Raw genomic sequence first — 27,359 nt, forward strand, 5'->3', positions numbered from 1 at the left:
CTGACGTTGTTGTGGGAAAATATTAGTAACATTTAATTTTTAATTAATTTTCATGTTATTTTATTACACTTGCAGTGTAATTACTTCACCAGTGTGTTTTATTACACATATGATCTTGTATTTTTGAGTTCTGCTTTTTAAATATCATTTGTAAAAATTTGCCTGTTTGGTAAAATTGCGACTCGTGCAGATGGGTCGTGGGTTGGGTCGGGTCGGGTTGGGTTGAAAAGTTGCATTTTCAGGCGGGTTGGGTTGGGATGGGTTGAGTTAAGTGATGGGTTGGGTTGGGTTGGGTCAGTAAAAATGGACCCATGTCCACCTCTGATTATAAGCTTATATGCTATATTATGTTATATGTTATATGCTGTTTAAGTGGCAGCTAACAGGTATGCATATATACATGTATATATAATTATATAGTTATATATCGATGCTAGAAAAATATATAATACTGTAGTTGTGTGTATTTGATAATCCTATTAATTTCTATTATTTAATAGTAAATTAAATTTTGAATGGTGTAAATATTAGATAATAATTATTATTTTTCTGCTGTATTTGTATAAAAACATACACAATGAACACACAATGCATTTTTTTAAATCAATAACGATAGTTAACAGTTATAGAAACTCAATTCTATTTGAAATTCTAAACTAAACCATATTAAGATAATTATTGAAAAATAAATGACAGTTAATATAACGATATAATAATACTTACTATAACGATATAATATATTAGTATAAAATAATACATAAATTTTTAATCAAAATCTACTAAATGTAAAAAATGAACTGTTCAAAAAATAAAAACATCCATTTCTAATTTAATAGAGTAATTTTCATAATGAGTATATATGTATGTACATATGCAATATTTTTTATAAAGTAATTCGCTGGACAATTTTCTTTGTGCTATAACATGGGTTTTGCATAAATTATAAGCTGTGCAAGTGTGCACGTGCATACATGGCACATAATAACAACATCACTAATTGTGAGGTGAGCTGGTCAATTTTCTTTATGCTAAAACACGGGTTATGCATAAATTATAAGCTGATCTTTGTGTACAGAATTTGGCATATCACACAACTTATTTATATATTTGAATTAATTAACTATTTGCTTGGTGTTATTTTTTGATGTTCAACATGTAGATAACCGTAAATGTGAGTATTTTTTTAACGTATGTAAAATGGTTACTAAAATCCGGTTTAAATTTAGTGTGTTTAAGCGTCTCTCTGGTTACTATTTTAGCAAAATGACAACAACACAATTTCACTTGTACAATTTTAATAGGAAAGACGTCACTGGTTGCCCATTTCATTGCATATTGCAAATACGTCGGAATTTCCATCGTGTTAAATCCTTTCAAAACAGCCTCAATAAGTGCCATAGAAAAATCGGTTACAACATTCGAATACAAAGGCCATTCTTTCAATTTTTTGAGACGTAGTGCTTATAGTCAATAAGTACGTGACTTATTTGATCCACGTTGTGCCTACATGTTACAAAGTCGATCATTGTAATTATTCTATTATCTACTGAAATAACACCAGAGTAATAAAAAATTCTCTTTTGCTTTGAGCTAGTCCTTCTGATCACCGATCCTGTCGAATCAAAATACAACACTGGCAATACGTTCTTTTTTTGTTTCGTTTAGCAACTTCAACCTGTTTGTATGAATATGAAACGATGCATAACGGCTCACTAACATGTTGTATAAATCTATTACTATCAGAAGCAAGTAGTTCTTTTCTTAGCTTTATAATTACATCAAAAACTTCATCTTTATCCTCATCGTCAACACTCAATGACTCAGATCTAGCTTTAGCTAAAACGTCATTTGAGTGAATTTGCATCATGGATTATCATCAGAGGCATTAATACAGTCTATTCGGACTAGTGACGGTAGCTTATTAGCCAGTTTTATTTTTCTGTGATTTCTTTCTAAACCTCTCAATTGTCGTATTCCTTTTCCTACGTGAAAATAGTACTTTATGTTTGTTAAAATTTTACAATTGACCAATGAATCAGACGGGCTGGGTGATTTGATTTGCAATTTTAATAATCTACAATGATTAAATGAGCAATAAATGTACACAACAATTTGCTTAGGTCTTACAATTATTGTTTTAAAATTCAACACACATGGATTCCAAACAGGAAGTAATAAATTTAACAAGAAATGGTTTCTAAAAACATTTGTTGAATTTATTAAAAAATCTCAATCACTAACTTTTGTGTAAAAGTTTACGTAATCAAAGATACAACATTCGTAACCTGATCTATTTGATCTAGCAAACTGAAATACATTCGGGTCAAAAAGTATTAATGTTTGTTGCACTTTTTCAGTTTCCATCAACTCCTCAATAGAATTTCTAAAGTCTTTAGCCTTTTGTTCATCATACTCATAGTTTATCACAACATTGTTTATCCATACTTCACTTCATCTGTAACATTGTCAAAAAAACAAATGCCACGGTCAAAAAAACAAATGCCCGTACATTGTGAATTAATGTAGTACTTATCACCAAATGTTTTACACACAACCGCCACTGAATCTGAGTCAAACGTAATTGCAGGAAAATCATTCACCACACTCCTACGCTCGGTAACAGTTACTGTCATAGAAGGTTCAGTTGTCTTATCAGGAATGATGACTTGACAACAGGCAGCTTCAATTTCCACATCTTGCTGATTTACGCACGCATCGATGAATGAATTTTTACTTGATTTGTTCAACTCAAGCAATGTTTCTATGTTCTTTCTCCAAAAATCATAAAAATTACGACAACGTTTGAGCGTATTCTCTTTTTTTTTAAAAAAAAGGCAAGCCTGACCATAGATCAAATGTTTCGAACGGTAATTATTCTCTACAACATCTATTTTTAAATTATTTGATAACAAAAATTTAAATAATGCTTCACAAGATAACATGTCGGAATACATAATTATCTTCAATGTTTTTGCTAAAAGGCTTCGCAAATTTATTTATTTACAAACATACATACATACGTACATACATACTCACACACGCACACACACATATATAAACATATATTGGTATGAATGGGAAAATTATAAACTGTAATCATTGGTTCGGGCATAATGCATGCAGAACCAATGGCACCGCTCTCATATCTAACCTAATGATGAACTATGTTGTGCGATTGGCTGCAATAAAAAGGGCACACATACACTAGCGCACACCGCTTAAAATTCAATACTAAAAAACATACATCGATGCTACTCAACTGAAAAAATAACACAACCAAAAAAGCCCATTGAATAAAACGCACATAGACATAAACGAACATTGTTGAATTTGAAGTCAATTAAATTTATCATTGAATTAATTGTTAAAGATATTGTTGGGTTATTTGTTAATTATTGACACATACAATACACACACAAACGCAATACATACACAAACATAATACATACACAAACACACCCTCGCATACACAGGCTAGCAGAACGTGTAATTTAATTTTTTTTTTGATCCATTTATTCACAATAAAATAAAGTGAAAGAGTCAGCCTAGCAAAAAATGCTTATCTAGGGTTGACGTGTTATAATGATTTTTATAATTAAATAAAAGCGATGATGGCAGACCAATAGTATCGATCACCATGTCTACGAGTAAAATTTTATTTTGCCCAGCGATATCTTTCTGTTTCGGTCGCTGTGATACGACGCACAATGAAATGTGTTAGTTTTTCGGGTTTTGAACACTCTGAAGGCTGTTTTTTTTGGCTGATACATTGTTAGATAAGTAATTTAATTCTACATAAGTGGTAGAAATCTTTTTTTGAGGCCGCAATTATGAATGGTGAAAAAAAATGTTTTTGTGATTCGATGCGCAATGAAAATGTTTTAGTTTTTCGAGTTTTGAACACCCTGGTAGGCTGTTTTTTTTAGTGGCTAATATATTGTTAGAAAGGTAATTTAATTTTACATCAGTGGTAAAAATCTTTTTTTGAGGCCGCAATTATGAATAGTGAAATAAAATATTTTTGTGATTTGATGCACAATGAAGTGTGTTTGTTTTTCGGGTTTTGAACACCCTGGAAGGCTGTTTTTTTTAGTGGCTAATATATTGTTAGAAAGGTAATTTAATTCAACATAAGTGGTAGAAATCTGTTTTTGAGGCCGCAATTATGAATGGTGAAAAAAAATGTTTTTGTGATTCGATGCGCAATGAAAATGTTTTAGTTTTTTGGGTTTTGAACACCCTGGAAGGCTGTTTTTCTTAGTGGCTGATATATTGTTAGAAAGGTAATTTAATTCTACATTAGTGGTAGAAATTTTTTTTTGAGGCCGCAATTATGAATAGTGAAACAAAATATTTTTGTGATTCGATGCACAAAAAAATGTGTTAGTTTTTCGGGTTTTGGACACCCTGAAAGGCAGTTTTTTTCAGTGGCTGATATATTGTTAGAAAGGTAATTTAATTCTACATTAGTGGTAAAAATCTTTTTTTGAGGCTGCAATTAATAATATTTTTAATCGATTTTTATGTTCATCTTACTGTCAATTTCTTTATGTTGTTCAATACATCATACAATCATTGATCATACATGCGTTACCTAAATATATAGAATACATACTTTTCATACATTTCAATGATAAGTTACTATACAATTTTTAGTAACATATATGAACATCTGCTGTGCATTAAGCAAATGGTCCTCTCTTTTTCACGATCTCTCCGCGCACATAATATATAGGTCGGTCGTTGTGGCTGGTGGCTAAGTTCAGATTCATGATTATAAACGCACGCTGGGCAACCATTTTTAACGACGTTTGTATTAAAGAGAGCCTCGTTCCTAAATATGTATATAAATATATATATATATATATTCTTGGTAATAGACCATAATTTTTACAATATTCTATAAAATCTACCAAATGTTTGGTGTTAATAAGTTTGTAGTTCGATTTTTCTCACTAAAGCTTTTTGGAGAACGTTAAGTTTATTAAATTCGAAATTATTTTCAGAATTCTGGCGATTCTATAGGTGATGTTGAATGTATTCTTAACTCAGAGCTCGCAAGAGTTCACTTGTGGATGATAAATAATAAATTGCAAATTAATTTATCAAAAACTTATGCCATTCTTTTTGTTCCTAAAAGTGTCACCAATTTACTAACATTCTCTATTTTCTACAAAAACAATTTGGTAGGTCAATTGGACAAATTAGTTTTTCTAGGTGTTATAGGTGTTACAATTTCAAGCAATCTAACTTGAAAAGAGCACACAATTAACATATCAAACAAAGTATCTAAAAATCTAGGAATAATCTATAGACAAAATATCTCTTACTGAAATGTGTAGTTTGGGGTCGTTACATTAAGTCTCATATTATTATCTTTGATAGATGTTTATACTTTTTTATTCGTATTTATTATGATCTGAAAAATATGATGATATTTCAGATTATTTATCGTTGTCTAATTTGTTGTCTATTCCTTAACTGTACGTTCTCAGATTATTATTATTCTTGTTTAATGTTATAGTTAATAAGAAATTTGTTAAGTTTAATTCATTTTTAATTAAATCTTTCGAATATTGCAAAAAAACATATCGGCACACTCCATTAAGCAATTGTGTTGTTCCTCGTACTGTTTTGTTTTCATCTTCAGTTTTTGTTTTAAAACTGTAGTCAAAACTACCGTGTTTAGTTTTACAAGTATCTAACAATAGGCTATTTAAAAAATAGATTTTTGACTTAATTGAGAACAACTTTTTTTTACAAGATATGATTTAATTATTTCAATTATTCAAATATTTCAGTTATTTTATGAAGAAAAACTTCTAATATGAATTCAATTGTTTTGTTTAACTTGATAAATTTTGATGATCATTTTTGTTCTATGTAATTTCTGCTCATTTTTTAGCATATATATATATATATATATATATATATATATATATATTTCAAAAATTCAGCACTACTTTCAACATTGTTCAACTTTTTTATATTTCTTTTTAATTTATTGATGTCAGAGAAATTAGACATTTTATTGTTTTTTAAAAATTTTTATTAAATAAATTTGCAAATAGCTATTTCAAGTTAAATTAACTCGCTGACTTGCCTATTGACGAAAGTATGGTATTATCAAAACTTGAAAAGCTAAATACATGCAAATCAGCAGGTCCGGATGATATACACCCACAAGTTCTATGGGAATTAAGGAAGTCAATCTGCTCCCATTTAAGTAGACTATTCCAACGTTCAGTTGATGAAGGCATTGCGTTGCAGGATTGGAAGCTTAGTCATGTTGTTCCTCTTCATATAAAAGGCCGTAAGGATCTGACTCAAAATTATTGTCCGATCGCATTAATTTCAATTTGTTGTAAGATTTTGGAATCTATGATAAAAGATCACATTATGAATTATTTCATGGAGAATGATTTATTTTCCAATGGCCAGTTTGGATTTATACCAGGTCGTTCAGCAGTCTTGCAACTTTTGGGGTTTTTGGAGATCATTACTGAGGGATTGGATCATGGTTATGAGGTTGATGTGGTTTATATAGATCTTGAAAAAGCGTTTGACAAGGTTTCACACAGTCGGTTACTATTCAAGCTCAAACAGTACGGTATTAAGCTACTAAATTGGATTCAGAACTATATCAGTGGTAGGTCGTTTCAAGTAAAGCTTGATGGTACTTTATCTGATCATAGACCGGTTTTAAGTGGGGTTCCCCAAGGCGAGGTTCTGAGTCCGTTATTGTTTCTAGTTTATATAAATGATTTATTCTCAGTTTGTGGCAATGTTCTGCTATTTGCTGCAGACGACTCAAAAATTTTCAGGATAATAAAAAGTGACGAAGATAAAATCATCTTTTTTCAGGATATTATAAAAATGGTTGATTGGTTTAGTAAATGGAAGTTAAATATAAATGTCAAAAAATGCCAAATGTTAAGGTTTGGTTGCAACAATTCAGGTACACCATTCACTATTGTAGACTGCAACGGACTGCCCTTTCGGTTGCCAGAGGTTGAAGAGATATCAGACCTCGCAGTGATGTTCGATGACAAGCTTAGGTTCAAAAGCCATATTTTGAAAATTGTTCATAAAGCTAACTCCATGTTGGGGATTGTTGCCAGAAACTTCAAGAATTTATCAGAAGAAGCTTTTGTTTTGTTGTACAAGTCGTTGATGAGGTCTCAGTTGGAATATGGTGTTCAAGCATGGAAACCTTACAAAATTGGTTTAATGCTAGAAATTGAAAAAATTCAAAAAAGAGCAACACGTTTGGTTAATTCCTGTAGGTCTCTTCCTTATATTAACAGATTAAAGAAATTTAAGCTGCCTTCACTCGCGTACCGTCGTCGCAGGGCGGATCTCATTTTGCTGTTCAGAATGTTACATGGCGAAGTTTCTGTCAAGGTCCAACGATACTATTTTCGTTTGACGATCGTACGAGAGGACACAACTGAAAACTGACTACAAGACCATGTCATAAAAGATTGTCGTAAATTTTGCTTCTCAAACCATGTGGTAGACTACTGAAATAGGCTTCCTTCTGACGCCGTCAACGCTGATAACATTAACATTTTTAAATCATTATTAGATTCATTTTTTGGTGACTTCATATTTGATTGGCGTTTGAATTCATAATTGTTTCTTTTACACTATATACATTCAATAGTTATCATCTTTTACACTATATACATTCAATGGTTATCATCTTAATAGTTCATTGGTTTCAGATTTGTATGCATTTTTTCGGTGGTCTTAATTGTTAATACGATTATTTAATTGTGTTTGTTTTATTTTGTTGTGTTGACTTGTGTATTATTATTTATATATATAAGATAAGTTTATTATGTACATTACCTATTTTATTTATTTATGGTTTATATTTTCGAATTTCTATATTTTGTTTGGCAAGGGGCTCTGTCCGTGCTGTTTTGAATAATAATAAAAATAATATGTAAAAAATTCCACAGATTTACTAGTGTTTATAAACTTGTATTTGAATTTTTCAATTTGTCTTAGTAAATTTTTATCGACTAGATTGAGTCTGTTTAAAATTGAAGCGTCAGTTAATAAAAATAAAGTTTTAATATTTTGAATTCCGTCTAAACTTGGAGCTTTGTAATTTCCTACTATGTCACAAGCTCCCATCAGTTGGCATTTCCTGATAAGCGGGATGTCATCCATTTCACACCGTGTTCTTCTGTAATAGTGGCTGCTTTGTTGTGGAAATAAGGTAGCAACTTTTTTGTTTAAGAGTTGAGGGCAGGTAGGCGACGGTATTGGCTGGTTTTTCAAATGGAACATGACAGCTTTGTTTTCGAGGCATGCTCGCATCGCACACTTTTATAATTCTTTTTATCAAATCTTTTGCCTTTTTTCAGCATCCTGTACGACAATTGGTTCACGATCCAAAACCACTATAAAAGCAATTGTGTCAAAAAATTTACTTTCTATCCATTATCATTTATCCGTGTCTGGGATTTTTTAAAGTTGGAATCAGTGTATACTTCCCAAAACAGTTTGCGGTGGTCGCTCGCAGTGTAAACATCCATAACTTCCCAGGAGTAGTTTTCCCTAACAAGGCAACCACTAACAAAAGTAAGGTTTACCACTGAGTTTGCCTCTCTTCTAGTGAAAGTAGGTTTATCTCCGTTATTTAACAGAACCACATCCAATGTAGCCATGCTTTCTAACAGTGCGTTTCCTCTTGCATTTGTTTCTTTGCTATATCAATCTACCGCCCATGCATTGAGGTTTCCGGCTATAGCAACGGGAGAATATTGATTCAAATCTTGAGTTGGCCGATCAAGAAAGTCCACAAATTTTTCAAATGAGAGACTGCTATAGAAGTAAACATTTTCCACTTTTGCTGCAACAAAACCTGCTTTGGTTTTATTAATTACTTTCTGAAAAAGGAATTTGCCACAGGACCAGATGACTAATTTTGCACTGCTATCCATTTCCCACGGTTGCGTATCTATATGCTTATAAGGCTTCGAAATTATTGCTAGATCTACCTTCAGTTCACGCACAATCTGCATAAACAAATCATACGCGGCCTCGCAATGGTTAAGATTTAGTTGCAATATTTTCATATTTTAGTCTTTTTCCTTTAGTCAATTGAAGTGCCTTTTTATAAACTGAGCATCTACTAGAACCAGTAACAGTGAACATCAACTTTTTCTCAGTGAAGATTAAAATCTCCAGTCAGCACAATTCGAGAACATAAAACCGTTACATTATCCAAAATAAGTGTAAAGTCATTAAAAAATAACTTGGATAGTTGGGCAAAACCTGGTCTCTATATGGCAACTAAAATGAAATCTCTTCGTTCATTAACCAACTTAATTGCCAGAACCTCAAACGTAGTAAATGCAGGCAAGGCCACTTTTTGTACTTGAAGGAAGGGCCAAAAAAATTATTAAACCTCTATGAAAAGAATCATCGACTCTTACAGCATCTACAAAACGATAGCGACGGGGCATATACAAACCCACAGAAAGGCTGTCAGATGATCCATGCCACAATTATGTCTAGATCTTCAGATAACAAACCATAAATAATATTGAATTTCGTTTTAATTGATCTAATATTTAAAAGTGCCAATCTTAAATTGATTTTATTAATATTATCATAAACCTCCACACCACTACCAACAACACCACTAGTACCACGGTTATCACCCTAACCGGCACCGCCAATATCATAATTATTAACATTAACACCACCCATTAAAAAATTATTATTACAACCCGTACTCCATCATCAAAAGTACCACCAGTTATACTGTCGTTATTCTGGTGCTATACTTTAGCACCAGAATTAAAATCACTAACGTCACCCAGACCCATAACAACACCATTACCATAATACGTAACACCATCACAACCAATTTTACCATTAGCCATTAAATTAGAAACACCAAGATCGTTAACACTAACACTATCCATTACGTTAACTTTATCACAATCCAAAGAACTACCACCGTAATTTTTAACATTATCCATTGATTTAGTTACTTCAGGCTCATTGACATTACCACCATTACCAACATTAGCAATATTACTATCTGAGAAGCAACTACCATTAGTTCTACCATTATATTACCACCACCACTTTTACCAATTAATCATTAATTTAGTAAAAACAAAAAACGTTATGTGAAATGTTATAGCTCAATTCCTATACCTACTTTAATGTTCAACCAGGTTGTGCTTATATAATTATTATATCTCAACTTATGAAATTATATAATAATCATATTTAAACCTCAACTCATATACCTATATGACTTAGTTATACCCATGGATAAACCTCAATAGATATAATACACCTCGATATACTCAACCCGTTAAATTTACAAAAATTACATTTCCGTATTGTATTATTTTTTAATTTATGTTAAAATCAAATTTATGTAAGGCCATATATATAGAATATTTCAATATATATATATATATATATATATATATAATGTCATTTATGAGCGCCCTATGCATAGCGTCAGAGGCGCCCGGATAAACAAATGTCAGCACGGCCACCAAAGGCCTGTTCAAACAGATGCTGCTTTAATCGCTTTTAAACGTTTCTTTTGATGATTGTTGACAGATGATGAGTGGCAAACTGTTCCATATTTATTGACGAGAGCTGATGTATTGACTGGTTGATGCAGTTGCAATGATGACGGCAGACGAAAGTGATGGCGATGATTAACAGATGAGCGAAGGCGAATGAGTTTGTGAAGATATGATGGTTGAGATGTGTTGAGTGTTTTATATGTGATGACTGCAATTTTATACTTAATGGGTTGATGAATCAGCAGCCAGTGCAGGTGAGCAAGAGAAGTTGAACTAGAAGATAAACGAGGTAATTCTAAAACAAGTTTGGCTAATTTGTTTTGAATGATCTGAAGAGAGGAAATTAGATACACCGGGGTGCCATATAACAGAGAGTTGCAGTAGACGAGGCGAGATAATACAAGGCAGCGTGCTAGCGTTGAGGCCATTTCGACTGTGAGAAAAGGTCGAATATGGCGAATAGAGCAAATAATGTAATTACATATTTTGATGAGAGCAAAAGTGTGAGCTTTGAAAGTTAGAGACGGATCAAGAGTAATACCTAGAAGTTTAAGACTTGTTGATGCAGACAGGCTTGATTTAGGGTGGAGAACATTTTGTGAGTTGCTGTGGTGTGCCAAAAAACATTATTCAGATTTTTGGGCATTTAGTTCAAGGAAATTAAGTGAATGTCAATCCTTTATTGATGAGACACAAGAGTTAAGTCTATCGGGTTGAAAAGTGATATTTGGGTGGAAGATTTCAGATACTATACTTGTGTCATCAGCATATTGATGAAAGGATAAGCCATAATTGTTAAAGATGTCATATAGGAGACTAGTATAAATAGTGTAGAGCATTGGTCCTGTTGAGGGAATGTTCGATTTAATATTATTTCGCTTCTGTTGTTGGATTAAAAATAGGACAAATTAAAACTTTATTAAACAAACAATAGTAACGATCTCGTACTAACGTAAAAAGGGAAGAGGAAAAGTAAAGCAAAGAAGTAGTAGTAATAATAAATTAAACATAGATATTAATATTTATAATAAAACTAATTAAATATGTTAAATGTTTAAAATAACTGTATATATCTAATCCCCTACAGTCCTAATATAGAGTCCTGAGGAACTCCGGTATATAAGCAAAAAACAGAAGAGTGTGCCAAGTTTAATAAATTGGGGGCGGTTTGAAAGATATGAACTGAACCAGGACAAAGCTGTGTCAGTGATGCCAAACTCCATTTTTAGCCTTTCTAGGAGTATTTGATGATTAATCGTGTCAAAGGCCGCAGATAGGTCCAGACAGATCATTGCAGCACAGCTCAGGCTACCACAAATGTTTGTGAGATTATCATATAAATGGAGAAGTACAGTTTCAATGGAAAATCCAGGACAATAGGCAGACCGAAAAGGTGGAAAATGAATATATAATGCAGACTATTTACTACTGTTTAATTTTGTACTATTACCTTGCATGCTGTAACAGTCTGTCAAGAATAATAAAATATATATATATATATATATATATATATATGTGTGTGTGTGTGTGTGTGTGTGTGTAGGACAAACTTGATTTTTAAATATATTTTGGGAATACGGCTTCATTTTACTAGTAGCTTACGAGTTTGCTATTATTATTTAGTTTGACTTTTAGTTGCACCGGGAGAGTAGCTTATGTGTCAATTTAAACTGTTGACTATAAATAAATATTGCTGGAAAAACCACTTTATGGTCTTGTTTATTTGTCGAATTACGTTAGGGTGATTAGTAGGAATTTTATTATTAAGTTTTATATTTTTTTGGAGTTGTAGCAACTGCTTGTTACAGAAAAAAAGAAAGCGTTGACCCTGACGAAGGTAATCTTAATCGGTAATGTAATGTATACTTAGTAAACTTTATTATGGTGAAGCATACCTACTGGGCGGAGTCAAACATCAAATCGGCTGGTAAAAGTATACTTTTCTGTCTACCATGCATTAAAATATTTTTGGAAAATAGGCTTAAACTTAAAAGTGAACTTAGATTAATCATAATGAAAACTAGAATGCTAAATTTATTTTATAATATAATATAATATTGAAAATGAAAGTAATATACATTTAAATTTTAATTCAGTACATTTAAAAATGAAATAAAATAGCACATTTACAATGGAGATGTTTTTAAAAAGACAGATTCATAGAATGCTAATGTACAAATTATAATGTATATATTATATTAATATATATATCAATATTAATATTAAAAATGAAAGTAATATACATTTAAATTTAATTCAGTACATTTAAAATGAAATAAAATAGCACATTTACAATGGAGATGTTTTTAAAAAGACAGATTCATATTTCCATACTATAAATCTTCGTTTTGCATCCAGAGACCCAGTTCCCCGAGGTAGGATGTTGTTTTCTTTGCCATCAACTTTTTGCGCCAAGTTAGACGATCAGTTGTATTCATTTCATTTAAATTTAGAGCTTTCATGTCTTGCTCGATTGTTTGCGACCAGTATACTTTTCTGTCTATCATGCATGATCAACACTACTGACATACTGAAACAGCTGTAATTGTAATATGCAATTATAGGAAATTATACTTTTATGCATTTTACAGATGCAAGGTAGGGGAATGAAGTCAATTTCATTTATTCAACAAAAATAGTGGAATGAATTTCTGCACCATATAACAACACCGGACGTATCACAGATTTATAAAGTCTTGATCGTAGTAAAAAGCGAGACATGAAAGCTCTAAATTTAAATGAAATAGATACAACTGATCGCCTTATTTGGTGCAAAAAATTGATAGCAAAGAAAACAACGTCCTACCTTGGGAGAACTGGGTCTCTGGACGCTAAACGATAATTGATTGAAGGTAGGGGAATGAAAGTACACTTTTATGTGTCTTTAACATTGGTAGGCATGAAAATATACTTTTATGCTTACAGGTAGTTAGTGTAAAGGTTAATAAACTTTTTGTACAAAAAGTATGCAAAAAATAAAAAATGCACATATTTTTATTATGAAACTAAGTTCATTTTTCATTATATTTACTCGCTAACTCAAAACATGTGACATGTATGGTATGGTAGGCAGAAAAGTATACTTTTTCCAATCAGCTGAACAGTTTGATAAACTAACTACAAATTTTTGGTTTAATAAATTATTTTATTGAAAGTATGGTAAATCAATCAATCAATCTTCGTTTAGCGTTTAGAGACCCAATTCCCCGAGGTAGGACGTTGTTTTCTTTGCCATCAATTTTTTGCACCAAATTAGACGATCAGTTGTATCCATTTCATTTAAATTTTTTTGAACAATCTTACTAATATGATTTCTTATTTATTTATTTTACCATAATTTAAAAGTATGGCAAAATATATAAATAAAAAATCATATTAGTAAGATGGTTCAAAAAGGTCAAATTTAAGTTGAAGCAGAAAAACGTCAAAGTTCAATTGGTAAAGAATTCCACACAGATGGAACAGATAAAAGAAACTTTTTTTTTTACCAGCTTACGTTTTCATCCTCAGTATTAAAAGCATGCTATTGGAAGATGATCGAAGAGATATTCAATAGGACAAAAAATCAACAGACCTACAAGCAGACTTTAAATAATCTGGACAAAAACCATTAATACATTTAAAAGTTAACACTTCAATTTTAAAGGTAATTCTTTGTCTAACTGACAACCAATGAAAAGACTTTAAACTGTCAGAGATATGATCAAATTTTTTAAATCCAAATATTAACCTGACTGCAGTATTTTGAACTAATTAAATTTTGAGCGGATGATCTTCGATTCTAAATCTACTGCCTTGTAGAGCAAAGGCTAGGTGCACTGCTTACAACAGTGATCTCTTGGACACGAAATAAACTGCAACCGCGCTGCCTTGTGTGCTTCCAGCAAAAAGGCTAGGCCCACTGCTTATAACTGGTGGTTGTCGTTAGGAATCGTGCAATTCCAGACATAAAATTTTTTGACCCAAACATCTTCCATGTCGTCACAAAAAAAGAAAAGATCCTCTATTCCCTGGAAGACCTTAAATGGTCAAGGGGTGACAATATCCAGGAAGCACGCAACAGTAGAGGGATGTTGCGGAAAATCAAACGTCCTCTCCTGGAATATCAGACTTGGCACTTTAAATACTGGATTGCTTACTGGACGTTCCATGGAGACTGTCGACATGATGGAAAGGCGAAGGGTTGACATCCGTTCTCTACAAGAAACAAGATGGAAATCAAATGGTGTTGCTCTCATTGGGAGTTACATGTTGTTCTGGAATGGCCAAAAGACAGCCCAAAATGGAGTGGGAATCTTTATACTGGAATCACTGGCATGAAATGTACTGGAGGTAGTTCAAATAAACTCACGCCTAATGCTGATTAAACTCAGAATGGGGAAACATGTCTTGACTGTTATCTCTGCATATGCACCAGAGACCAGTGAATCTGAAGACTCCAAAAATGATTTCTGGAACGTACTCTCGGATGCCGTCAGGAAAACACCATCATCAGAGATACCATTGATGTGTGGCGACCTCACTTTCATGTTGGAGATAAAGCAAATGAGTTCCACGGTATCCGTGGAGGCTTTGGCTACGGATCTCAAAACGAAGACGGTATACGGATTCTGGAATTTGCTGTAAGCCATGAACTCTCCCAGTTGAACGCTTATTTCAAGAAGAGGGCAGAACCTTTGATCACATGTAAAAGTGCCACATGCATACAGAATAATAAAGGCACCATAATAATCTTGCAGAATGAAGTGAAGGATCTCTGGAAGGATTACTTCGGTCAGTTATTGTACGAAACAAACCCTATTGCGGTCGAACCCAGACACAGCAACAGCAGGATTAGGTGCTTTTAACCATTATGCTGTCAAGTCGCCCGACGTCACGTCAAAATTGAAAGGGAACGTGGTTCTTGATGAAAAGGAAGGAGTGAGTTAAATGCTGCAGAAAAATATCATAATCGGCACATTGATAAACCAGGATAAATTTGGCATCATAATCCAGGAAATTGAGTACCTTGGAATGGATGTTGTTGGGACCAGTGGTATCAGGTGATCAGTTTCTGGTTTCTTTGTCAACTGTCAACAAGGAGTTGCACTAATATTAAATAAAAGTACAGCAACTGCAACTGTAGGTTTTTATTTAATAAATAAAAGTATTATGCTAATTAAAATCCAATTGGCACCAACATCGGTGGATGATGAAAAAATTCAAAAAACTTTTACGAATTATGGAGTATGCAATAATATGCCTTAAACGCGAAGAGAAAAACCAGGATTTTAGGAAGCTCAGTGCAGAATTTCAAAGAGTTGCAAGGAAGGACAAAGAAGCAGACTTAGCAATATGTGTAAAGATATCGACGGAAAAATCAAAAAAGGGAAATCGAGAGACATGTACAATAAGATCTTAAAAATGATAACTGGAATTAATACACGGAAAAGGATATAAAAAACGGGAGAAGTGCAGCTCTAACTACGCATGCAATAATAATAATATTAATGTTAATAAAACAATAATAGTAATGTCATTTATAAACATATTTACGAAGTTAAAAATGGGTAGTTAAATTTAAAAAATGTTTTTGATTGCGTAATTGAAGCATGTTCAACGATAAACCGTTGATGATGCTTTGTTATACGAGTAAACTAAAAGCTTCGGTGAAATTTTTATTAATAAATTTTGCAAAAAAATCCAGTTTGTAAAGAATCATAATGCGAGAAACATAATGTTGTTTTTTGTGTAAAAATTGTAGGTTATACTAAAGGTTTTTCAGTGAAAACATTATTAATATTTGCAGTAAAAATCAATAATTTGTTATTAATTAAAATGTTAGTTTTATGGTTACACCTCATACTTATAACACTAACTATTCAGTCATTATTCAAAACTAGCCGTATAGAATATAATCTATAACTTATTTTAATCTTTCAGACTGAAAAACTCATGATAATTAAAAAACAAATAGTCTAACTCGAAAATTATCTACTATATTGATGTTGCTTTATATTAAATAAGGAATTGTTTCTAAAAAATAAATATTATTCTAAATAATTAAAAAAATAATCTTGTTTGAAATAAATTTACAATTCACTGTTCTTAGTAAATTAGGCATTGTTTTAATTTTTTATTATTTTTTATCAAAATTATTTTACAGATTGTTTAATATGGAAAGATTTGAATTAATATTTGAAGGAGAAGTAAATGATGATGTGAAAATTCAAAAATTTAGGTCCAAAAAATCAAAATTATTGCTTGTTGTTGCAAACGTTTATGGACCTTTGTTAAGCGGACATTTTTGTGTTGGTTAGTATTACGGCAACGTTTCAATTTTCATTATATACTAACATTTCAACGACTATCATTTTAATAAACGTTGAATCGCTAACATCTTTTGCTTTTGTTAATAAAAAAGTTGAACCTTTTATTATTTTTATATTTTTCTATATTATATTTCAAAAAAGGCTCAGATAAAAAATTTTAAAATGTTACTGACTTCAAAACTAACTCTGGCTTTCAAACTTTTTTAGTTCTATCTTTTACGTTTCGTATATGCTGTCGAAATGTAATACGAATATAGTAATTTTAACTTTGATTGTTTTTTATTTTGAACTAACAAATCAATCAACACATCTAGCCTATTAGTTTTTAAACTAACTGAAAACATAACTATTTGATTATTATTCAGTAATAAAATGTCTGGATTACACGGTGTATATTAATAGAAATGCGCCACACTAGTCTATTGCCAAAGTGACAGGAGGCAAACGTTCAACCATACAATTATGGAGGCGAATCGTCTTTTGTGCGGCGAAACATCTTGATGGCGAAAATAACAGGAGGTGAAGCGTCCTTCTACCGTCATTTTTCGCCGCACAAAAGCATGTGTGAGAGTAGTGATGGTATATGGTGGTAAAACTTGGGTGTTGAGAAGAGAGGAGGAAAGTGTACTGCAGAGGGCTGAAAGAGCTATGGTGAGGATGATGTGTGGGGTTAAAGTGAAGGATAGGAGGAGTAGTACAGAGCTGATATCGAGGATGGGTAGGGTTAGGATATTGTGACATTGATAAGGAGATCAAGATTGCGGTAGTATGGACACGTGTTGAGAAGGGATGAAAGGGTCGGGGAGCGTTATTAGGCGAGCGTTGGAGTTCGAGGTTGGGTTAGGGTTTTAGACTTAGCACACAATGTGTGCGCTTATTTGTTTGAATACTTATATAATAATATTAATAACGATAAAAATTATAATAAAAATTGTTATTATTATTAACAATTATTGGTAAAAATGGTATGTTAGCAAATTCAATATAATGTTATCAAGGTTCGTTTAGGTTTTAGCAGTGTCCTGGGCATGACATGAAACTGCATGAGCGTGCTTTTGAGCAAAAGGATAGGCCCACCGCATATAACTGGTGGTTGTCGTCAGGATGGGTGTCCGGATGTAAAAACTTTTCCTCAAATTATTCCTATGCCATCACAAAGAAAAACAACGGCCCCTAGTCCCCAACAGGCCTTAAGTGGTACCACGGGGTACCAAGAATCCCTGGGAAGTATTCAATAGCGGAGGGATGTTGCAGAAAAATTCAGAATGGCTTCTCTATGGTACTTAGACTTGGAACGCTCAATGTTGGATCACTGACTGGCCGCAGCATGGAAATCGCAGAAATGCTTGAGCGTAGAAGGATTGATATCTGCTTCCTTCAGGAAACCCGATGGAAATCGAATGGTGTTTGTCATGTCAACCAGACAAAGAAAAATATAAACTATTCTGGAATGGTCAAAAGACGGCCGAAAATGGTGTTGGAATTTTTGTCAGAGAACCGCTAACCCAAGATGTACTGGGTATTAAAAGGATTAATTCACGTCTCATGTGGATCAAGCTTCGCCTAGAAAAGCGAACAATGATTATTTTTTCTCCATACGCACATCAGAAGAAATAAAAAATGACTTCTGGGCTGCATTCTCTGACACCATCTCAACAATACCAAAATCTGAAACAATCCTGATTGGAAGCGATCTCAATGGCCACGTTAGAGAGAAAACAGATGGTTTTGACAACGAACATGGCGGTTTTGACTATGGAGAACGGAATGAAGATGGCAACCGCATCCTTGAGTTTGCTGAAAGTCACGGTTTTGTTTACTGAACACATATTTTAGAAAGAGGTTGGAACATCTCATAACATACAAAAGTGGACCATCAGCCACGCAAATTGATTTCTTCGCTGTCAAGCAACAACACCGAAAGCTATTCAAAAATGTCAAAGTTATACCTGGTGAATCATGTGTCGCCCAACATTGACTCCTTGTGGCAGACCTGGTTGTCGAACTGTCAAAACATAAGTCTAAACAAATGCCTCGGAGAATCAAAACGTGGAAGCTGAAAAGCAATAATCATCGAGAAAATTAAACGCTGCAACTACAGTTTGTGGGAAAACTGGTACAAAACAAACGGGACACTTGGTGGTGGAATGACAGTGTACAAAATGCAATAGCTGAAAAGAAAGCTGCTTACAAGCAATGGCAAAAATCAAGTCTGTTGATTACCATAAAATTTTCCGAGAGAAGAACAACTATGCTTGGACAGATCAGTACAGAGAGTTGCTCACTAAAAGCAAAAGTGAACAAATAAAATCTCTGTATCGTATAGCAAAATAAGCAAAGCGTACGAAAAAAGACAGTTGGTGCCTCATGTATCAAAAACGACAAAAATGAGGGTTCTTGAACAAGCTACAGTGGAGAGAATACTTCAACCGGCACTGAAAAAGTTGGAAGGCACGTTCAAATGTAAGAAATGTGCGTCGTGCTGGTTTAGATGATATAGAGGACGAATACCGGCAACACCGTCTGCGGTGGTTTGGTCATGTCAAACGAAGTGGAAACGGTGCCCTAACTTCTCTTGAGATGTTGAAGTACCTGGCCGTCCAAAGGAGTCCTGGTCCCAAACAATCGGGCAAGACAGCTCTAAATTTAAATGAAATGGATACAACTGATCGTCTAATTTGGCGCAAAAAGTTGATGGCAAAGAAAACAACGTCTTACCCCGGAAAACTGGGTCTCTGGACGCTAAACAAAGATTGATAACAATTATTATTATTGTTAACAATTATTGGTAAAAATGGTATGTTAGCAAACTCAATATAATGTGAGCAAGGTTCGTTTAGGTTTAGTTTATTATTATTATCATCATTACTATTAAAATCGTTACATTATTTTCTGAAAATTTTTATATACTCAATTAATTTTTACAATCGCCATCGTTAACGTCATAATTGCCATCATCATAATTATCATAATCATTATCATCATCATTGTTATTAAACTATTACTTAATGTTTACTATAACCATCATTATTCGTATTTGCATCATTTCACTCGTCATAACAATTATTAAACTAATTACCATAATCAACATTATAATTTCCGTCTTCATAATCATTACCATCAATCATCATGATCATTTTCATTATCGTTGTTAGTTATTATACTGTTGCCCAATTTTCACTATCGCCATAAACAATATCATAAGTATCATCATATCATCATAATATTTTTTAAGTAGGTAATCTTTTTTTTATTATTATCCTGGTATATGATATTGGAGCAAACACTTTGCTGAGTGTGGTTGATGAATGAGAATATTTTTATTTAGATAATTAACTTTTTGATTTTTTTTTATGTTTAAGGTGAAAAAGACATTTAATTTATGTAATTTTCATCGATGTGGGCTCAGGAACATTAATGTTTTGCCCATTTTTTTTGTTCTTGATAATAAATCATTACCGTTATTGTAAATATTGATATATCATCATTATTACTTATTCATTAAATACCATCATCATAATTATCATCATCACACCCACACAAGCACTTAAACAATTATAAACTATCTCACAAATACATATACGTTTAAACATATACATATAGACATAAACAAGTACACAAACCAAGATAGACAAGAATCAGTAATATTACAAGAAAGATCTAGCAGCTTCAAGAGAATATTATGATCAACAGTATCAAAAGTAGAGGAAAAGTCAAGAGCAAGAAGAAGAGTAAGATAACTATGATTACTATTGTCACTAGAGAGAAGGATATTATTATGTATTTTGAGTAAAGAAGTGTCAGTACTGTGAGTAGGTCTGAAACCAGATTGAGGTACAGGTAGCAAGGAGTTAATCTAAATGACGGCTTAGGGCTTTTGTCCTCAATATGTTTCCAGTCAATATCATGTATTGGACAGGGTTCTAAGGCTGGATTATGTCCTTTAATCTGCTACATCAAGCCCAAATATTTCTTGATCTTTTGTGGGTGAACTGACCCGTGATTATGAAAATCTGAAAAGTGATTTTCGTTCACAAACGGACAGGCCACAACTCAATGAAGAAACTGTGGGATGGCGAGATGACATGAAGTTTCTTAACCACCTATGTCATGTCTTCAATTGCTATGAAAGGCATCAAATTTTTTCCTCAATTCGATTCCACGCACTTCCAAAAATTAGCAATGCCCGTTGGAATTTTCGTGCCATTTTAGCACTCCTTGCATTTATATTACTTTCTCAAATACGTACAAGCGAGTTTGAAAATTTATGGGCATTCATAGTAGGTCCTTGGTGCCGCTCTTGGTTCTCTGATCAAAAGGATTGGCAATCATGTGTTGAAGCCACGATTACAACAATATCCCAAAGCATTACAATGCTTTGAAAGACATTGGGTAACATCAGATTCAGTTATTGATGGAATTCAAAAGAACTATCAGTGCTATTCAAATTATGGAGGAGATGATTCCAAGGTGTAATTCGGCTAAGAAGTTGAGCGACAGGTTTATTTTGAGTAACAATAAATTTCCTTGACTCTTAGAACTTATGAACAATTGACTTTGTTTCCTTAAACAGCATTTGTCTTGAAATAAATATGTTTTGCTAGAAATTTTTTATGCATTTTTTCTAATAAGGCTCGGTAGAAAAATGGTTTGTTGGGGAACTTTTTTTCTTGTTGACATCTGAAATGAACAAATTTGTAAATCTGGTGCTAAAACTCATCTTTTCCAGCTATGCCAATATGGGATTAGCAAAAAGTCATAACCCTAGAACTATATTAATAGCGAACAGTTATTTAACGTTGAAAATGATTGGAAGATATTTAAGGATAAACCATGTGCTAGCATAGATCAATTTATATCAAGAAAAACGAAAAAAATTAATTTCAAACTTAAGATGGCGGATGATAATAAAAAATAATAAAACATAAACATATAATTTGGAGATCAATATACAGATACGTGAAAACAAAATTCAAGAATTTCGATTTTTTATTAGCTATTAAGCTAATGAAACTGCAGTCTAAGAAAAAATCGCCCGGGGTTAAAAAACCAATTTTAAGCTCAAATGGAATTTTCAGATACAGTGAAAACAAAATTCAAAAATATCGGATAACTAGAGATAAAATAAAAAGGGCTACTATATTAATAAAATTAGTTTCAAGAAAAAATCGCCAGGGATTATAAAACCAATCCTAACATCTTCTGGAATCATGTCAAAAAGAAGGCGTGGACCAATTATCAGTTAATGGAAGAGTTATACAGATGCCAAGACGAAAGCCGAAGAGTTTGCAAGCTTCTTTTCTGTTTACGACGAGGGTACAATGTTTGATAACAAAGTCTGTTTCAGCTCTAGGGATTTTGCTTTTTCATTGAATGATGCATGATACTTGCAAAATTCGAAAAACTAGAATTCAGAATTTTACATGGTGATGTTTCCGCCCATGCTAGTCCAGCGTTATTATTTTTTCATATATTCGAACAAGAAGTCATTGCTGGAAACTAGCTACAGGAACATGTCACAAAGATAGCCGCAAATTTTGTTTTTCAAATCGAAGGATGAATGACTCGAATAAATTACCTTCCGTCGCAGTTAATGTAATTATCTTTAATGTTTTTAATGGCAACAATCTTGGAAGATAGGATAAGAGTTGATAAATTTGTTACTGTTTTCGAAAAAAATTAATTCAAAGCCAGATCAAACACCGAAATAGAAAATCGTAGATGCGCTAAAAATCTAGTTAAAAGTTGGCAAAAGTAGCATTTAATTTTACGTAAACAATTAATATGTACACATTTTTGCTCAAAAACCTTCAGCAAATAAATTAATCATGTTATTGTATTTTCATGATGATCGCTGCTCGGAAAATATGAGAAAAATCTGACTATATATATGCAAACCTTTAAACTATTCGCCGCACGTGTTTATGTGTATATACTCATGTGTTTGAGTTTATGTGTTTGTTTATTTGTCTGTGCGTCATTTAGGAATGCCAAAAGTTTCGCCTCTCTGACTTTTCGCCCTCAAGGCGATTCGCCATCATCTTTACTGTTCGGGAATGGCTTTTTAATTCCAATTCCCTTCTATTCCCATCAAAGCATTCCCGTTTTCCTCTCATTTGCCATGAATTTCACCAACCAATTTCCATTTCCCTCCCATTCCCAAAAAGACATTCCAATTTCCTTCACATTCTCTCCCACTCAATAACACTTTCTTACTTTAAAAATGTACACAAGACCAAAATGAGCAATCAAAATTTTTTTTATCAAAAATATGTTATAACCAAACAATTAAATGTTGCTATTATTCACTGATTCCCTTTGAGCGTTTTTAATCCATTGTAAATCACCCAGAGAAAAAGCAAAATTTTTTAAAACTCGTTTTAGTAGAGCAACTTACATCGGAAACCATAAATTCAGTCACCGAATCGTTGCTGTTTCCAAGCTGAGAATAATATTTTATATTTTTAACAAACTCCTGTAAGGAAATCACCAGATCTAGTATGTTAGCTGATTAACTAATTCTAAACCTTGTTGTATCAAAAATTTATCTTTGATAATATAAAAATATGTTTTCAAATTTTTCATTACTCCCTCTTTCAATTTATTTTAAATAAATTAAAATACCAATCAACAGAAAACCTTTCATTGCCTATACATCTTTCACTAATGTCAACAAATTATTATTATTTTTTGCACTAGATGTAGGGCTTCTATAAATAAACTAAATGTTCCAAAACCTGTTTGAAATGCAGCAAATTTTTAATGTCAAATACTTCTTAATGGATTAGGTAATAACAATTTCTGAAACTTGTAAAGTCGTCTTATAATTTATTAAAAGACCATTATATCAGAAAATCTATCTATCATTGCTGGAATTTTTAGGATTGACTTCCATTAAAGCAATTAAATCAGGTGAAGACTTCAGACATCCCAATAACGACTGTAGACCCACAAACTTATTTGATAATGTATCAACGTTGATAATTAAATTTATGCATTCCTATTACTTAAATTTGTTGCACTTTTAAATTTTGCCTCTTAAAAGCAACCACATGAAAATCTCATGGTTTTCCTTCAAGCATGAGTGACATATCTTATTTCCTTTGTTTTTTCATCCAGATGTTTATTATTGCTGTTTCTATCTCTCTTAGACAAATTAATAATTTTACAGATTTCTTTGAACAGTTAGCAAGCAGGAAGATTTTGGTATTTTGATTTGGTAACTAAATAAAAAAAAACTGAGTTTTTCATCGTTATTTAGTTTTTGTACATAGTCTTGAAACTTCAATACTTTTTGTATCTAAATCCAAATCAGATACTAAACTTTACTAAATTTATAACTGCATTTCTGGTTGACTCCCTTTTCTCTCAAATTATATTGTTATAACCGACCCCTTGAAAATTCAAGGGGTCGGTAGGGTTATTTCTCTACGTGGATTCTTGACTCCTGAACAGACTTATTTAAGATGAACTTTATCAGAAAGAAAACAGTGCTGGCAATCGCTTGTGTGCATTGCTGTGATCAATCACTCGTTTATTCAATCGTTAAAATCGTTAGAATACTGCACAATAACTAATCGACAGGTAAATCACAGAATAAAACCAATCGTTAATAATTAAGCTTCTTGTCAGATGTTTCTTGGCCGTAAATCCAAGTTTTATTCAAGTTTTATTTGTTTCTCGGAAGATTATCGTAATTCACTTGTAGAATTCTTCGTGATAAACTTTTCCACGGACGTTATCGCTAATTTGCTTAATATATATATATATATATATATATATTAATATATATATATATATTAATATATATATATATTTGCGATAATAGAACTTTTCTTCTGCTTGAAACTTCTTCTGACCTCTTTTTAATTCTCGTTCTTCTTTTCTTCGTGCTTTCACCACGGGTGTCGTTTATATAGCTACCGATCTTCTTGTAAATGTCACCTGCCGTGTCACGTCCATGAATGAATTTTACAACCATTTTTATTTTTTACAAATTCTTATAATTTCTCAATGATTGCTTAACAATTTCTAACTATTAGTTTTTTTTCTCAATCTCACGTCTGTTACATTGCCCCCATCGAGACCAAAAATCGTCCTCGATTTGGTCAATTCCCTTCGTTGTGTTGATCTTCCGGTTCTGAGTAGGGGCTATCCGATCCAGGTGGTGACTTGGCTCGACCCTTTCCAATCCTTCCACTTATCTTCTGCAGGTATTCAACATAATCAGCTGAAGGCCATCAGTTTGTGCGCTCTGTTCATCAGTGTACTTATTCTTCACTTTCGAGTCGTTTTTCGGCTCTTCAATTTCATCTTGAAGTTCATTCAATCTATTTCGACTTTTATTTTCAAACTTTTCTAACGATATGGTGAAATTACCTTGGGACTGTTTCTCTTTTTCTTCCTTGGAACTCTCTGGGCATTTGCTTCACTCTTATGTCATCTTCATTTTCCCGTTCTTTCGTCTGTTTCATCTGTCTTTTAATTTCTTTAAGTTCCTCTTGAGAATATTTCCGTCTGTTGTTACTTCATCTTTTTCAAATCTTTCTAGCCTATCTTTGTTCACTTTTTCGTCATTGGAATCATTTGATTTTGTGAGTTCATTCAACTAGTTCTTTTCGTCAGTCTATCAGCCGGTTACTTTCCAATCGTCATCATGATTGATGTAACCTGTATCATTGTTGTCATCATTTTCCTCTTCATCAACGTGATGTTACCTTTCTGCATCGCAGTCAACATGTGCATCATGTGTTATCACGTGCATCATGGTTTTCACGTGCATCGCAGACACCACGTGCATTGCAGTTAACATTAGTGTCGTAGTTGTCACGTGCATCACAGTTTACACGTGCTTCCCGATATCACGTGCGTCGCAGTCGACATTATCATTAGATTAATTTCCGACTCTTGACTCTTGTGTAGTCGTTTGTGGTAGAATTTAACTAATCGACATGTAAATCACGGAATAAAACTAATCGTCAATAATTAAGCTTCTCTTGTTAAATGTTTCTTGGCCGTAAATTCTCAGTATTCTCTTCTCGGAAGATTATCGTAATTCACTCGCAGACCGCGTGTAGAATTTTTCGTGATAAACTTTCCTCGGACGTTATCGCTAATTTGCTTGCAGCACGCGCACAAAATATCTCTGCGATAATAGGACTCTACTTCTGCTTGAAACTTCTTCTGACCTCTTCTTAATTCTCGTCCTTTTCTTCGTGTTTTCTCCCTGTGTGTCGTTTATATTGCTCTCGATTTGGTTGTAAATGTGTCTCAAGCCATGTCACGTCCATAAAATGAATTTTACAACCATTTTAATTACATTCTAATAAATTTACAAGTGGTTCATTTCTCAGTGTATGCTTACTTAACAATTTCGAACTATTAATTTTTATCTCGATCTCACGTATGTAACAATATAAAATAACATTGTTTCTCCTCTTTTCTCAGTCATTATGAGATACTATTTTAGATTAGTTTTCAACTATTGATTTCTGCATCTGTATAATATATGATGACAATATATTTATCAACCTCAGAACATTGTTTTATTTCTTTTTCACTCTGTTCAACCTTTGAATTAATAATTTTTTCATTTTCTTCTAGCATCTTCATGGATGTAAGAGAGAAGTTAAGACTTTATTCTTGAATTCATTCAAACTGCTATCCTGAAGGCCAATGGCATCTTCCAGAGACTTAAATTTTTTTTGTTATTTAAAAATCAGGATCTAACACGCTGAAATTGTTACAGCATGCAAGGCAGTAGTATAATGTTTAAACATGAAAAGTAAAGTAAAATAGAATTAAATGAATAATAAATAACAATAATAAAAAGAAAATAAAACAAATTGACAATAAAATGAAGTAAATGCAATATGATGACAATATATTTATCAACCTCAGAACATTGCAAACCAATGGACTAGATGATGACTTAGTGGGTTAGCGAGGTGATCGATAAATAAAAACTAGTTGTGTGAATGATAAAGTTTTATTGAGTGTGTATTTGCTTGAGGTTTTTGTAATGAATGTCTTTCACTGGTATGTAGATTGGGTGGCGACTAGATAGCTATGCTTGCGTTGACCAAGGTTGTGTGTTGTAGTTTTTATTTGTGGAAGTAGAGGATGGATGACGTGGTTGTTGTTATTTTTTACTTTCTTAAACTGAACTGTCTTGAATCGAGTGTGTTGAATATCTGAGTGACGATAGGATGTGATGCAGGTAAATAGTTGAAGCCAATTAGTTTCTTGAGGAGAGATTGTAGTTGCTGAAGTTGTTATGTAGCAAAACAAGACCAAGAGGGAGCTGCATATTTGATGCGTGAAATTATGAATGATTCAGTGATATCGAATAATTCGATGCCTCGAAGACCATGTGAGCTGAGTGTTTTGAGTGCGTGAAATGTTTGAAAGCTTTTTGTGATGATGTTATTGATATGAGGTACTATATTAAGTGTGGAGATGAATGTGATTGCCT

General features: G+C 32.8%; 5 protein-coding genes across 5 annotated transcripts; 3 read left to right on the forward strand and 2 right to left on the reverse strand.

Annotated features, from left to right (window-relative positions):
* Positions 1–11,710: 11,710 nt before the first annotated feature.
* Positions 11,711–11,878, reverse strand: HELRODRAFT_142457 (hypothetical protein; the record flags this gene model as incomplete). The annotated part of the gene is made up of 1 exon (XM_009013275.1): positions 11,711–11,878. A coding segment is annotated over one exon (168 nt), but the record flags the coding sequence as incomplete, so codon positions are not given.
* A 2,671-nt stretch (positions 11,879–14,549) lies between these two features.
* On the forward strand, positions 14,550–15,666 carry HELRODRAFT_183688 (hypothetical protein; the record flags this gene model as incomplete). Its single annotated transcript, XM_009013276.1, has 3 exons — positions 14,550–14,824; positions 14,948–15,196; positions 15,570–15,666. The coding sequence occupies 3 exons, from the start codon at positions 14,550–14,552 to the stop codon at positions 15,664–15,666; spliced, it is 621 nt and encodes a 206-aa protein (XP_009011524.1).
* A 129-nt stretch (positions 15,667–15,795) lies between these two features.
* Positions 15,796–18,389, forward strand: HELRODRAFT_183689 (hypothetical protein; the record flags this gene model as incomplete). Its single annotated transcript, XM_009013277.1, has 2 exons — positions 15,796–15,958; positions 18,073–18,389. The coding sequence occupies 2 exons, from the start codon at positions 15,796–15,798 to the stop codon at positions 18,387–18,389; spliced, it is 480 nt and encodes a 159-aa protein (XP_009011525.1).
* A 194-nt stretch (positions 18,390–18,583) lies between these two features.
* On the forward strand, positions 18,584–22,413 carry HELRODRAFT_183690 (hypothetical protein; the record flags this gene model as incomplete). The annotated part of the gene is made up of 3 exons (XM_009013278.1): positions 18,584–18,694; positions 21,170–21,355; positions 22,294–22,413. The coding sequence occupies 3 exons, from the start codon at positions 18,584–18,586 to the stop codon at positions 22,411–22,413; spliced, it is 417 nt and encodes a 138-aa protein (XP_009011526.1).
* Positions 22,414–23,741: 1,328 nt separating this feature from the next.
* HELRODRAFT_183691 (hypothetical protein) lies at positions 23,742–25,685 on the reverse strand (the record flags this gene model as incomplete). Its single annotated transcript, XM_009013279.1, has 5 exons — positions 23,742–23,840; positions 24,717–24,829; positions 24,922–25,025; positions 25,265–25,402; positions 25,603–25,685. 5 exons carry the CDS (start codon positions 25,683–25,685, stop codon positions 23,742–23,744), a joined length of 537 nt encoding a protein of 178 aa, XP_009011527.1.
* Between the last annotated feature and the right edge of the window lie 1,674 nt (positions 25,686–27,359).

This window comes from Helobdella robusta (assembly GCF_000326865.2).
Source record: "Helobdella robusta unplaced genomic scaffold HELROscaffold_115, whole genome shotgun sequence".
In the NCBI taxonomy this organism is placed as follows: Eukaryota; Metazoa; Annelida; class Clitellata; order Rhynchobdellida; family Glossiphoniidae; genus Helobdella; species Helobdella robusta.